The 12,414-nt window shown below is 44.1% G+C and overlaps 1 protein-coding gene across 2 annotated transcripts in view; it reads left to right on the top strand.

Moving 5' to 3' along the window:
- The first annotated feature begins 413 nt into the window (after positions 1 to 413).
- Positions 414 to 12,414, top strand: part of adcy9 (adenylate cyclase 9) — a 46,611-nt gene continuing 34,610 nt past the window's right edge. The window contains exons 1-2 of one of the 2 annotated variants that reach the window (XM_061721345.1): positions 414 to 2,283; positions 2,447 to 4,368. In XM_061721345.1, the coding sequence (XP_061577329.1) occupies positions 2,526 to 4,368 (1,843 nt within the window). In that variant the 5' untranslated portion in view covers positions 414 to 2,283; positions 2,447 to 2,525. Of the gene's footprint in view, positions 4,369 to 12,414 lie in introns of both variants that reach the window. The other variant, XM_061721340.1, reaches the window with a different exon arrangement.

Consider the following 12,414-nt stretch of genomic DNA (forward strand, 5'->3'; position numbering starts at 1 on the left):
AGAAAAAAGTTAAAATCTCGAAAAAAAACTTGAAAAGTCAAGATTAATGTTGAAGTACAATTTTGAGAAAAAAGTCGAAATAGTTTTTCAACTTTATTCGTGAAATTACGACCTTATTCACGAAATGCCAACTTTATTCGCGGAATTTCGACTTTATTCACGAAATTTCCACTTTTTTCTCAAAATTGTACTTCAACATTAATCTCGACATTTCAACTTTTTCCTCGACATTTCGACTTTTTTCTCGAAGTGCACAATAAAAAAAAAAATCTTCCCCTCTCAAATATTTTTTCTCCAAATATTCTTACTTTTACTTTTAAACATTTTTAAACGCCAAGCAAAAGAACTCCAGAATTCCTATTTTATTCTGGAAGTCCTGAACGTGTGACCGGAGACGGCGTGTTTGCGGGCTGCTGCGCGCTTCACTCGTGTCTGGCTCCAGCAGCCCGCACTGCCACAACAGCTGGGGAAGGATTTCCGACCGAGGCACAACGAAGATGGTGGCAGTGGCCGGAGTGGAACAACTACTGTCCCCCGGATAAAAGCGAGTCTATCCGCAAGCAAGGCTGTGGTTTTACGCGCGGGTGTTGCAGCCCAGCCTCGCCAGAGAGAGAGAAAAAGGGAGGCAACCAACGGCGGACGGAAGAGGACGCACCACAGCCAAGAGCGCACAGTGTTGTGTTTGTTGGACACATGCACGCCAGCGAAAAAGCAGCGCTTTCCAGAGCAGAGGAACGGGCTGAGATAAAGATGATAAAGAGCGGGGTTTGGTGATCCGCGCAGAGGAGATCCGAGGAGTTTTCCAGCGCTGCTCTCTGGATTTTTTCCCCGTCTTTTTTGCTCTGAGGGAATGCGAGGGGAGGAAATCCAGCCTCAGCTCCAAATAAGCCGAGACTCTTAACTTGGTCTCTTCTCCAAACTCAGGAAATACGGCCTGGGAAAAAAAAAAAAAAAAAAGTTTGGGAGCTTTTGGAGACTGGGTTTCTTAAAAAAGAAAATACTTAAAAACAAACCAACAAAACAAAAACAAAGTCATAATATTTCTGTACTAGGGTCGGCGTTGATTGCATGGAATAAGTTGAAGAAAAGCACTGGAAGTGCACCAAGGTTTAGTGGTGTTATTTCTTTGCCAGAGTTTGATCATCACTATTTATAGCCCAGCCCGCTCCAGCCGGGGCTGTTCCTCATAGCTGCAGCCTGTGTTTTGCCAACTGCGCGCAACAAGTTGCAGACACTCCCAGCAGGGGTAAAACCCACGCTAATTTGGGGCAAGTGGATGGAATTTTTCTGCTCTCGTCCTTGTCGGATCATGCGTGTGTGGACGTCGCACAGCCCTTCCTGACTGAGCCCCTCTTTGGAGAGCAGGGGGGACATTAACGGTGCAGATCCGGGGGAGGGAGTTCAGGAAAGGACGGGGCTGCATCCGTGGGAATAGGCCTGCCCTGTCAGGCCTATTCCTATCATTTGGGTTTGGGGTTTCCAAAATAACTCGATCTCCAATGTTTTGCAAAGGCCCACCGGAATAAAGATGGAAGGAGAATACATGGGAATAAGGAGTGGAAACCCTTTGCGCGCTGAGCCACGCACGAGAATGGATGTAGTGGGAGGTAAAGCCGATTTAATAACACATCACTTTTTTAATTAACTCAATGAACAGTTTCAGACTGCCATTTATTTTTATGTAAGACATTACTGTGTGTTAAGATCGCTGCTCTAGATAAAACTGCCATCACATTTTTTTTAGTGTTTGTCTGTTAAGTTATCGGCCACTTTACAACGCGTGTCATCTATATGGCCCATATTTTTTTAAATGATAGAGTAAATAAAACCCACTCATTTTTATTTTTGAACACCGTTAAAGGCCGTTAAGGACGACAGGGGGGAGAGCGTGTAAATGGGTCATTTATGGAGTTAATAAGGAGGCTGTAACTTCAGCATCCTCACTAAACCCGCACATCCTTATACTGGCGAACCGGGGGATGAATACACGGGATTTTCTCTGATCTCAACTCCTGTAATGCCAGGATTATCGGGATATCACGCACGCTGCGGTGAGGTAATTTCCAGCCGTGTAACGTCGGGGCTGACTTGATGGAGAAAAGCCGTTTGCATCAGTGATGAGAGATGTTGAGAGCAGCAGGCAGGAAGGTTGATGCCAGTGTTGCTGGAGAGTAAACGCCGGGCTCCATCAGCCCGCGGCCCGTGAGGACAGGGATGCTCGTGATGTGATGCTGACGCAGATCCAGGCTGGATGATGATGCTGTGGCTCAAGACTCTGGAACGGTGCGTCTTGTGTGAGTGAGTGAGTGAGTGAGTGAGTGAGTGAGTGCAGGCTGCTGCGTGTGCACCGTGATCTCCGTCCGGCAGCGTGACTGCTCCAACCTGCAGCCCCCCCTCGCCCTCTGTGACCTCCTCCCTGCTCTCCTTTGCACACGTCTAACTGCAGGAGACGGTGAGACCCGCACCTGTACCCCCCCATCTCCCCCATCTCCCCCATCTCCCCCATCTCCCCCCCACACACCAACATGGCCACCCTGCAGCATCACCGGCAGCTCCTCCTGCACGGCACGGAGGTGAGCTGCGACTCCGGGGAGGGAGCCGTGACCGTGCGCATCACCAACAACACGCGGCAGCACGACACGCTGCGAGCTGCAGTACGAGGAGGAGGAGGAGGAGGGGGAGGTGGGGGCTTCGGGGGTGCCAACAGAGTGAACCCCAACCTTCACAAGTACAGCATCTCGTCCAGCTGCAGCTCGGCCGACTCCAGGCCGGCGGCGACCTCCACCTCCTCCAGGGTGCAGGTGAGAGCGCCGCCTCTGTTCGAGCGCTCCGCGGCTCAGTGCTGGGACCCCAAGTTTGACTCTGCCGTCCTGGAGGAGGCCTGCCAGGAGAGGTGTTTCCCTCACACGCAGCAGCGCTTCCGTTACGTCCTGTTCTACCTGGCGGTGGCGGCCGTGCTCTGGGGCGTGTACTTCGGGGTCAACGGCGATCGCTGCTGCCCCATGACCTTCCTGGTCCCCACCGCCTCCTTTCTGGCCTTACTAGTGCTCCTCTTCATGTTCACCTTCACCCAGCCGTACACGTGGCTGTACAACCAGACCTCCTTGCTCCTGATAGCAGTCACCTTTGCAGTCACGTTAGCTCCACAGATCCAGACTGCTGGCTACTCTCAGCTGGACTGGGCCGGTCGTCGGAACACCTCCTATGTGTCCCGGGATCAAGTGACCTGCATCTCTCCCGTGGGAACGTTTTCCTTGTGCATGGAGGTTCTGTTGTTGCTATATAGCGTCCTCCATGTCCGTCTGTATGCCTCGGTGATGCTAGGTCTTCTCTATTCTATATTATTCGAGGCACTGGGATGGCTGCCGTTGCTTCACGACACTGCTACACACGATTCTGAATGGGAAAGAGACACACTCCGATGGCTGGGCCCGGCCAAAGGATTGCTCCACCTGTGTGCCCACGTCATTGGCATCCACCTGTTCATCATGTCGGAGGTGCGTTCCCGTAGCACGTTTCTCAAAGTGGGCCAGGCCATTATGCACGGCAAAGACTTGGAGGTGGAGAAGGCCTTGAAGGAGCGAATGATCCACTCGGTCATGCCGAGACGAGTCGCGGATGAACTGATGAAGCAAGGTGATGACGAGGGCGGCGGTGAGAACTCCGGCAAGCGGTACTCGTCTGGTGCCTGCTCCGCCTCGGCCGTCGCAGTGGGTGGTGGTGGAGGTGGCGGAGCGTCGCAAGCTCAAAGTGTTATAGGCTCCAAGAATAACCATCACAACAAACGCAAGAAGACCTCCATCCCCCGAGGGCAGATCATATTCAGACCCTTCAACATGAAGCGCATGGAGCCCGTCAGCATCCTCTTTGCAGACATTGTGGGCTTCACCAAAATGTCTGCCAATAAATCCGCCCCGGCTTTGGTGGGCCTTCTCAACGACCTGTTTGGACGTTTTGACAGACTCTGCGAACTCACGTGTTGCGAGAAGATAAGCACCCTGGGGGATTGCTACTACTGCGTAGCCGGCTGCCCCGAGCCCAGGCCGGACCACGCGTACTGCTGCGTGGAGATGGGCTTGGGCATGATCCAGGCCATTGAGCAGTTCTGCCAGGAGATGTCCGAGACTGTCAGTATGCGCGTCGGCGTTCATACCGGCACCGTCCTGTGTGGGATCCTGGGAATGAAGCGCTTCAAGTTCGATGTTTGGTCTAACGATGTCAATCTGGCAAACTTGATGGAGCAGCTTGGTGTGGCAGGCAAGGTCCACCTGTCGGAAGCCACTTCTCGGTTCCTGGATGAGCGTTACCAGAGGGAGGACGGCCGCGTGGCAGAGAGAGCTGGCCAGAGTGTGATGGAGAAACTGAAAGGTGAGTAACTGTTCCCCAATGATTTCCATGTGAATTCTCTTCATCAAATGTCACGGTGTTGCAGAAATCAATGCAATCACAACCTCTCTGGTCTCGGACGCCGTTAGGCTGATTAATCCAACGCAGCCTATAAAAGTCTATGATAATAAAAGTAGGACTTCATTGCAGGTCAATAAAGTCACACATTTACAGGACAAATATTGACATCTGACTCGACGTGTATACCTCAGCACACGGTCATCAGGTCTGACTGGGGTCACTGCATGTTTAGACGGCACTGAAAAATGTTATCTGACCAGCTATTCGTGTCGACGCGGTGTACCAGTCGCTGCAGAGATCGGAGCAAGAGAACGAGAGATAAGAGCACCAGGAAGAGACACACTTTTTGCTTTACATCATTTGGATATTGTTCAACCGTTCCCAACTGCCAGTTGAAAAACAACAAAATCAAGAAAATCAGTGCTTTCTTCATGCAAACCTTTGGTACGCTCAGTTTTGTTTGTTTTTTTTGGGATAAGTATAGTTTTACAATATGTTTTGGAGCAGCGTTTCATGGATGCATTTTGAATGACAGGCTTTCACCACCGAGATTAAAACCTTTAATCTTTAAATACAACAAATGAATATGAAATCCTCGCCACAGACAAATGTTTGCAGCGTGCATGAAAACAATAATAACAGATACTAGTGGCTCGGCAATGACGAGATGGACGTAGTTTACGGAGGGGGGACTGTGACGAAGGCCTGGTAGCCCGGCGGCAAGAGCTGGGTCTGGACAAACGGGAGTTTTAATGTTCTGGGGCGTGTCACTCTGCTGGGTTAAACAGGTGCCCGAAATATCTCGTACTCTGCCCGTAGGACTAGAAAAACCGCAGATAAGATATAAAAAGTTCAGAAAGGCCATCAGCTCTCCTGTGTGACACTTATCCAACGCTTGCAGGCTATTGACTCCATAAGGAGGGGGAAATGGATCATAATATTTACTTAGTGTAAAAATACAGTGGACATTGTAGTCGAGACTTTTTCAGTAACTAATATTCATACAAATAAACATTGTTTTTTTAATTTTAGTTCAGGATGTCATATATAGCATACTAAAGTGTGTGGAAGTATCCTTTAAGATTAAATGTCTTTTTTTCGTAGGATTAGATGCGTAGGAAACTCTGCAGATATCATTTGGTGCTTGTTAATATAATGTAACCTTGTATAGTTAAGGATATTTTAAACTGACAAATCACGACTTGTATCACATAATCACATTAACCTTTGACTGTGGATGTGGGCATGCAAGCACACACACATACACACAAAACAACACGCACACATGCAGTGTGCTGCAATCGGTGGAACTAATCTCTCCTGCAGGGAATTCCTCGTGGGCCATCTAATCTTAGGTTGCATTTGAAAAGAGAGGGTCTATTCTGTTGTCAGGCCTTATGACAGAGCGTATTCACACTGGGCTCTAATTGGTGCCATCACTCTCTATTTCCAGACTGGCGAACGGTGACACAGTGAGATATTGACAAGCAGCTTTTGTTGAGGGAGAGAAAAGGGGAGATTGAATAGCTTGTAGTTTCCCACTGAAACAGAGAGCAGCAGTTTCCTGTGCAGAAAGAGCAACAAGACTGACAGTTTGCTTCTCTTGTGTAGAGAAAAAGGGAGTTGACACAGCTTTTCTTCTTAAAAAGAGAAAAGAAAAGAAATGGGTTGTTTTAACAGGAGAGAAATGAGCAGTCGTCTTTTGAGGGGAGCAATTTGTAAGGATCTCATGATGACTCGTTTAACTCTTACTTTGTGTAAAAGAATGGAAAATTTCATCAGAGAAAAGTGATGAGGATGTCTTAAGTCGGTGAATACATCTGTTCATGTGGGCAACTACAATGTTAATATACTCAGGAATTAATCAGTTTGGCAGAAATGTGTCATTCTGCCAAGACGCTGCGTGTCTCTCTGCTTAAGACTGCTCGCAACCATTTGCAGCCATCTCAGTTTATTGTGTATTCAAAGCCTCTCCAGGAATGTTTTCCCCGCTCATCCTTGCCCCACTGTCTCATCTAAGCTTGTCTGTTACACTATTTAATCACTTAATGCAGTCTGAGTGATCCCTCGTACGGTTTGTTTTCCTTCTTTTCAGTTCCTTGTCAAAAACCACCAGCAGTTTGTCAGTTATGTGGCCTGAAAACAGCTTGCACTGTATTTTACAATTTCTGGTACATTTGATGTCGATTTCTAATGTCTAACAAAGTCAGTGTTGGTGTGGGCGATAAAATATTAATACTTTTGTGTCACTTCTGTCATATTCCACATCTTTCCTTCTGCTTTTCCTCACCCCTGCTGTGTAATCACATTCATTGCTTCAGTCTCTCACCTATCACCGAGGTCTGTACTTGTCATCTGTTGTGTAACGCAGCTTTAATGCTGCCTGTCTGTCTGTCCGTCTGTCTCTGTCTGTTATTAAAAAAGCTTTGCTATAGATCACCCAGCAGGCTGAATGAGTCACTTCAGATGGCGTGCTCTGAGTATTTTTCCTCTTTGCCTCCTGATATTGATCACCTTTGAGCATCCTGAGCTGATCCAATCAAGCAATGCCTGATCATGAATTAGAGACGATCGTTTTCACCAGCTAATTATAAAAAAATATTGTATTGGGGTTAGGGCTGGGCGATATGGACCAAAAGTCATATCTCGATATTTTCTAGCTAAATGGGATGCTCGATATATATCTCGATATTTTTTCTGTGCCATAATTGGGGTTTCCCCCAAAGCATTATAGCATAGCATCTCTGTTAGCTTCATTTTTTTCTGAGGCAAACCCTTAAAAAAAACAGTCAGTTTTAATACAATGCCTCGTGCCAAATGTCACACAGGTTCCTTTATTAACAGAGTCTGCACAATATCAACATGTATAAAACAAATGAAATAAAAATAAACTGCCTGCATATATAGAATAAAATGCTTCTTGAATAAAATAAAACAAATATCCCTTTCCTGCATAACAATTAAATTAAAATACACTGTACAATTAATACAGTGTAGACAGTAACAGGCAGACTTTTCCACTGAGGTTGACAGTTGTGCAAATAACAAAACATTTGTGCAAATCTCAAATAAAACATTCAAGTCAATTTGTCACAAAATAAGCTATATCAAAATAAAAAAAAATAAAAATAAAAATAAAAAATAAAAAAAAATTTTTTAATCGATATAAACGATATTGTCTCGTACCATATCGCGTTTGAAAATATATCGATATATATTAAAATCTCGATATATCGCCCAGCCCTAATTGGGGTGATGCAAACAGTGATTGTTACATTTCATGAAATCTCATTGCAGACAGAATAAATATGAAATAAATCAAATGTTCAATAGCATCCATTCTCTCATTTTAGGTAAACACAATATTCCCCCAAAAAGTTGTTGGCCAGTTTGAAATGACACCGTTTCTTCTCACAGGATTTGAAATATGGCCTTGCATTAAGGATGCTTGGTAATGAGGCATTTCAGGTGATAGTCAGACATTATTCTTCTCTTATTGGGGGACAGGTCAGTGTTACAGGCGGGCCACTCCGGTGTCTGCACCTTCTTCTTTGTCGTCCCTGCTTTTACAATGTGTGCAGATTGTGACTTTGTATTGTCTTGTTGAAGAATTCACAGACAGCCCTTTTGTTCCAAAATTAAATGACCTTGATTTAGCTTTGGTTTGTATTTGAAGAAACGTGCTCTTCAGGAACACAATCAGGGATAATGTGGGTTTCAAAACCTTGTCCAAGGACAGCTGGATATATGAACTGTGAAAGTTTGAACCTGCCGGTGTCTGACACGTTCTGGTTAATGCAGGATGTTGCTCCTGAAGTATATGTGCATTATCTGCAAATTTCTGCCATGATGCAATCAAAAGCAATGAAAACAATTTATAACTGCATCTTAAAACAACAAAAAAACTGAAGGAGAAAGCAGCAACCTAAACTTTCCTGGCAAGTACGAACATGAACACTTCTACAGTCGTGATGCTGATAACAAGAAGGAGTAGTTAAATTACTAAGTCTACATTTAAATTGTTTTGAATTTAACGATAATTTAATAACACAGTTTTAGCTTGATGAACTGGTGCCCTGTGCAGAGTACACCCTTGCTTTTGCCCCAAGAGAGCTAGGATAGGCTCCAGCAGATCCCCGCGACCCCGTATAGATAGATAGATAGATAGATAGATAGATAGATAGATAGATAGATAGATAGATAGATAGATAGATAGATAGATAGATAGATGGATGGATGGATGGATGGATGGATGGATGGATGGATGGATGGATAAATAATTATTTGGACTGCTGAAATTGGATAATAAGTGAAATCATTTCCCACGGCACATCTGACAATCTACCACGGTACACTAGTGTGCCACGGCACAGGGGTTGAAAAACACGTCTGTACAGCTTTTCTTTTTTTTTTTTTCTCTTACACACAATTGGCTCTTGAGGCTCCAGAAAAGTCCTCAGCGCAGAACCAGCCTTGTTTATCAGTCTGTTTATCAGTCAGTTCTCTGGCTCTGGTCACAACAGGTGACAGATGGAGTTGTACCTTCAACCACAGAATAATAAAACATATGCAAAACCTTCCCATAAAAGCTGATGGACCTCAGGACTGGTCAGCTTCACGCTTTTGTATAGAAAGTCTCAGCATTGCATCTCCAATACGTTCTGTTGTTCAGGGGAGCACTGTGGTTCTCCATCACCCCCACCCCTTGTCCCAGGACAGAAATGGTGTTTGGCTGTGATCTCCGTCATCTCCTTTTGTCTTTTCAAGATGATTGATCCCACTCTAGGGCTGGGCGATATATCGAGATTTTAATATATATCGATATATTTTCAAACACGATATGGTACGAGACAATATCGTTTATATCGATTTAAAAAAAAAAAAAAAAAAAAAAAAAATTTACATTTTTTTTTTTTATGATTTTGATATAGTTTATTTTGTGACAAATTGACTTGAATGTTTTATTTGAGATTTGCACAAATGTTTTGTTATTTGCACAACTGTCAACCTCAGTGGAAAAGTCTGCCTGTTACTGTCTACATTGTATTAATTGCACAGTGTATTTTAATTTAATTGTTATGCAGGAAAGGGATATTTGTTTTATTTTATTCAAGAAGCATTTTTATTCTATATATGCAGGCAGTTTATTTTTATTTCATTTGTTTTATATATCATTTTGATATTGTGCAGACCTCTGTTAACAAAGGTACCTGTGTGACATTTGGCACGAGGCTTTGTATTAAAACTGACGTTTTTTTTAAGGGTTTGCCTCAGAAAAAAATGAAGCTAACAGAGATGCTATGCTATAATGCTTTGGGGGAAACCCCAATTAAGGCACAGAAAAAATATCGAGATATATATCGAGTATCGCCATTTAGCTAGAAAATATCGAGATATGACTTTTGGTCCATATCGCCCAGCCCTAATCCCACTCCATGCCACCAAGGGGTCCACAAGTTCTCCGTACTCATTCCGTTGTCCACCATTGATACAGCCACCGACTGCCGAGTGAGCTGAGCGTCTCTGGAGATGAGGTGGTAGAGAAATGGTGGGAGTACGGTCCCTGCTGTCCCCTGAGCTGCTGACCACTCATTCAGACATGCAACCTTTAAATCTTACGCAGTGGCGTCTTTATCGGGTAGGCAATCGCGGAGGCATCCACTCATGTTTTCTGTGATTTCTCACGTACGAATGCAGGCTGAACAGTGAATAGTGTTAACAGCTCTGTAAATATTCATCTGCTTTGTCCAGATTAATATGGGGTTGCTGGAGTAGGCAGGGGAAGGCATTTTCACCTCTAAATGTCGGATGGTATTCATACTGCCTGAGGGGGGGGCAGTGTCCGTCTCTCCACAGCTTGAATGTTAGTGTAACTGAGCTATAGCTACTGAGGGCCGATTGATTCGATTTTGAATGCAATGCAACAAGGCAAGACATCACAACACTGGAACCTGTTTCACCGGACCTTTTAACTGTACTAATGAACGTAACTTCTTCATGATCAACTTCTCCATCATTTGATGGAGACACATTTGTATTGATACAGTCGTCAGGCAGGACATATGCAAGTAATCATACCTCTGGCTAGCTAACACAACCGAACGTATATATGTTGTTTCTTTACTGTTTTCAGTTTCACTTTGTCTTGTCTATCCAGTTTTTTGGTTGTGGGTTGTATTTGTTTTGTTAAACTGCTCTTTATTTAATCCCGTTATTTCCTGCAGTGGGGAATTTTTAAGTTTCTCTTGCTGAGCATAGCTACTTTTGAGAAAAGAAGTCGAAATGTTTTCAGGTCGTTTTGGTGTGGGTTGACAGGCGCAACAGTCATTCTTTATGGTGTAGCAGGATGTTCTGTATGTCGGCTTCACTTGAAATTTGAGATGACGCACAAACCATTTCAGTTTGTGTCATCTACAGATTACAATGTATATGTGGATTAAAAGCACATAAATATGTCTCTTGAATTTGTGTCTGTGCAAATGGACCCTGTTGTGCAACAGGTCCATTCTGCTCCTGCAGTGAGATGCGGTGGGATTTCATTCTCTCAGGTTCTCTCTTGGTTAGCCTGTGTTAAATCAAATATGCCACCAAAATATGCAGCTGCAAATGGAAGATCCTTAACCATAACCACGCTTGCTCCAGTGAGTGATGGTGTTACTTTTCTTCACTCAATATGTTGCTTCTGTCACGGCTTTCTAAAGGTTAACGACATAGGTTTCTGGTTTGATGATCAAGCTTCAAAAAAGTAGTCACTAAACATGAACGTGTCCATCCGATGCAAGTAGCTTCAGTCCTGTTTGAGATCATGGGGTTCTACTGGAGCGTATCCCAGCTATCATTGGTCAAAAGGTGGCACACAGCCTGGACAGGGTTTCCATTACAGGGCAATCGATAAATGAATTCTGGAAATTGATAAATTAAATTAACTGCACATATTCATTTCTCTTTGTAAAGCTTCTTCATCAGACTTCGTTTTTTTTTCTGCAGTTTTTTGTTATTTCAGTGATTTCGTGTTATAAAACATTTGAAGAGGAAGAGGTGATCATTAAAAAGACAAATAGCAGGAAGTTTGCTGTCTCTGCTTACATTATAATCGCCTCTGGTCTTCAGATCTTCACCTTTCTGTGACTACGGTAGTGCTGCACCGGCTTGTCAAACAAAGGTGTCTGTCAGTGCTTGTAAATGTATGTTTTATAATAAAGATAAGGAATCCAGGAAATGTCACAAAGTGATTGATCAAAGTCCTCGTGCCTTAGATACACTGACACGTGTGCGGTGAAGACGGATATTTGTCACTGCCAGTGCCAAGAGAGCACAGGCTTTAGACTGTGGGCTAAATTAAACATCTTGATGTGGTGTTTGCGCTGTGGATTAAATGTTTACCTTTTATTTTCTAATCTTTTTGTCTTCTGTCTTATTTTGAAAGATCCTTCTCCTGCAGTGGCGTGCACACCACCTGGAATGTGCCAGTTTTAGGTGTACAGTATGTCTCTGCTGTCCTGTACGTGTGTGTCGTGTGTGCGTTTGTGTGACAGTGATGCTCTTGTCTTGGACTTGGGTATTTCGGGGCTTGCGTTGGGCTTTCTTTGTGTATAACAGCCCGGAGCAAAAATGCATTGGAGCATAACCTGGGCAACGGGGAAAAATGTAGGTAATGAGTTAGGAAGGAAAGATGAAAGGGATTTGAATGAGCCATGTTAGGGCTGGGCGATATGGACCAAAAGTCATATCTCGATATTTTCTAGCTGAATGGCGATACTCGATATATATCGATATTTTTTCTGTGCCATAATTGGGGTTTCCCCCAAAGCATTATAGCATAGCATCTCTGTTAGCTTCATTTTTTTCTGAGGCAAACCCTTAAAAAAACAGTCAGTTTTAATACAAAGCCTCGTGCCAAATGTCACACAGGTAACTTTATTAACAGAGGTCTGCACAATATCAAAATCTATAAAACAAATGAAATAAAAATAAACTGCCTGCATATGCTTCTTGAATAAAATAAAA

The sequence above is a fragment of the Cololabis saira genome, chromosome 1 (genome assembly GCF_033807715.1).
Source record: "Cololabis saira isolate AMF1-May2022 chromosome 1, fColSai1.1, whole genome shotgun sequence".
NCBI classification, from domain to species: Eukaryota; Metazoa; Chordata; class Actinopteri; order Beloniformes; family Belonidae; genus Cololabis; species Cololabis saira.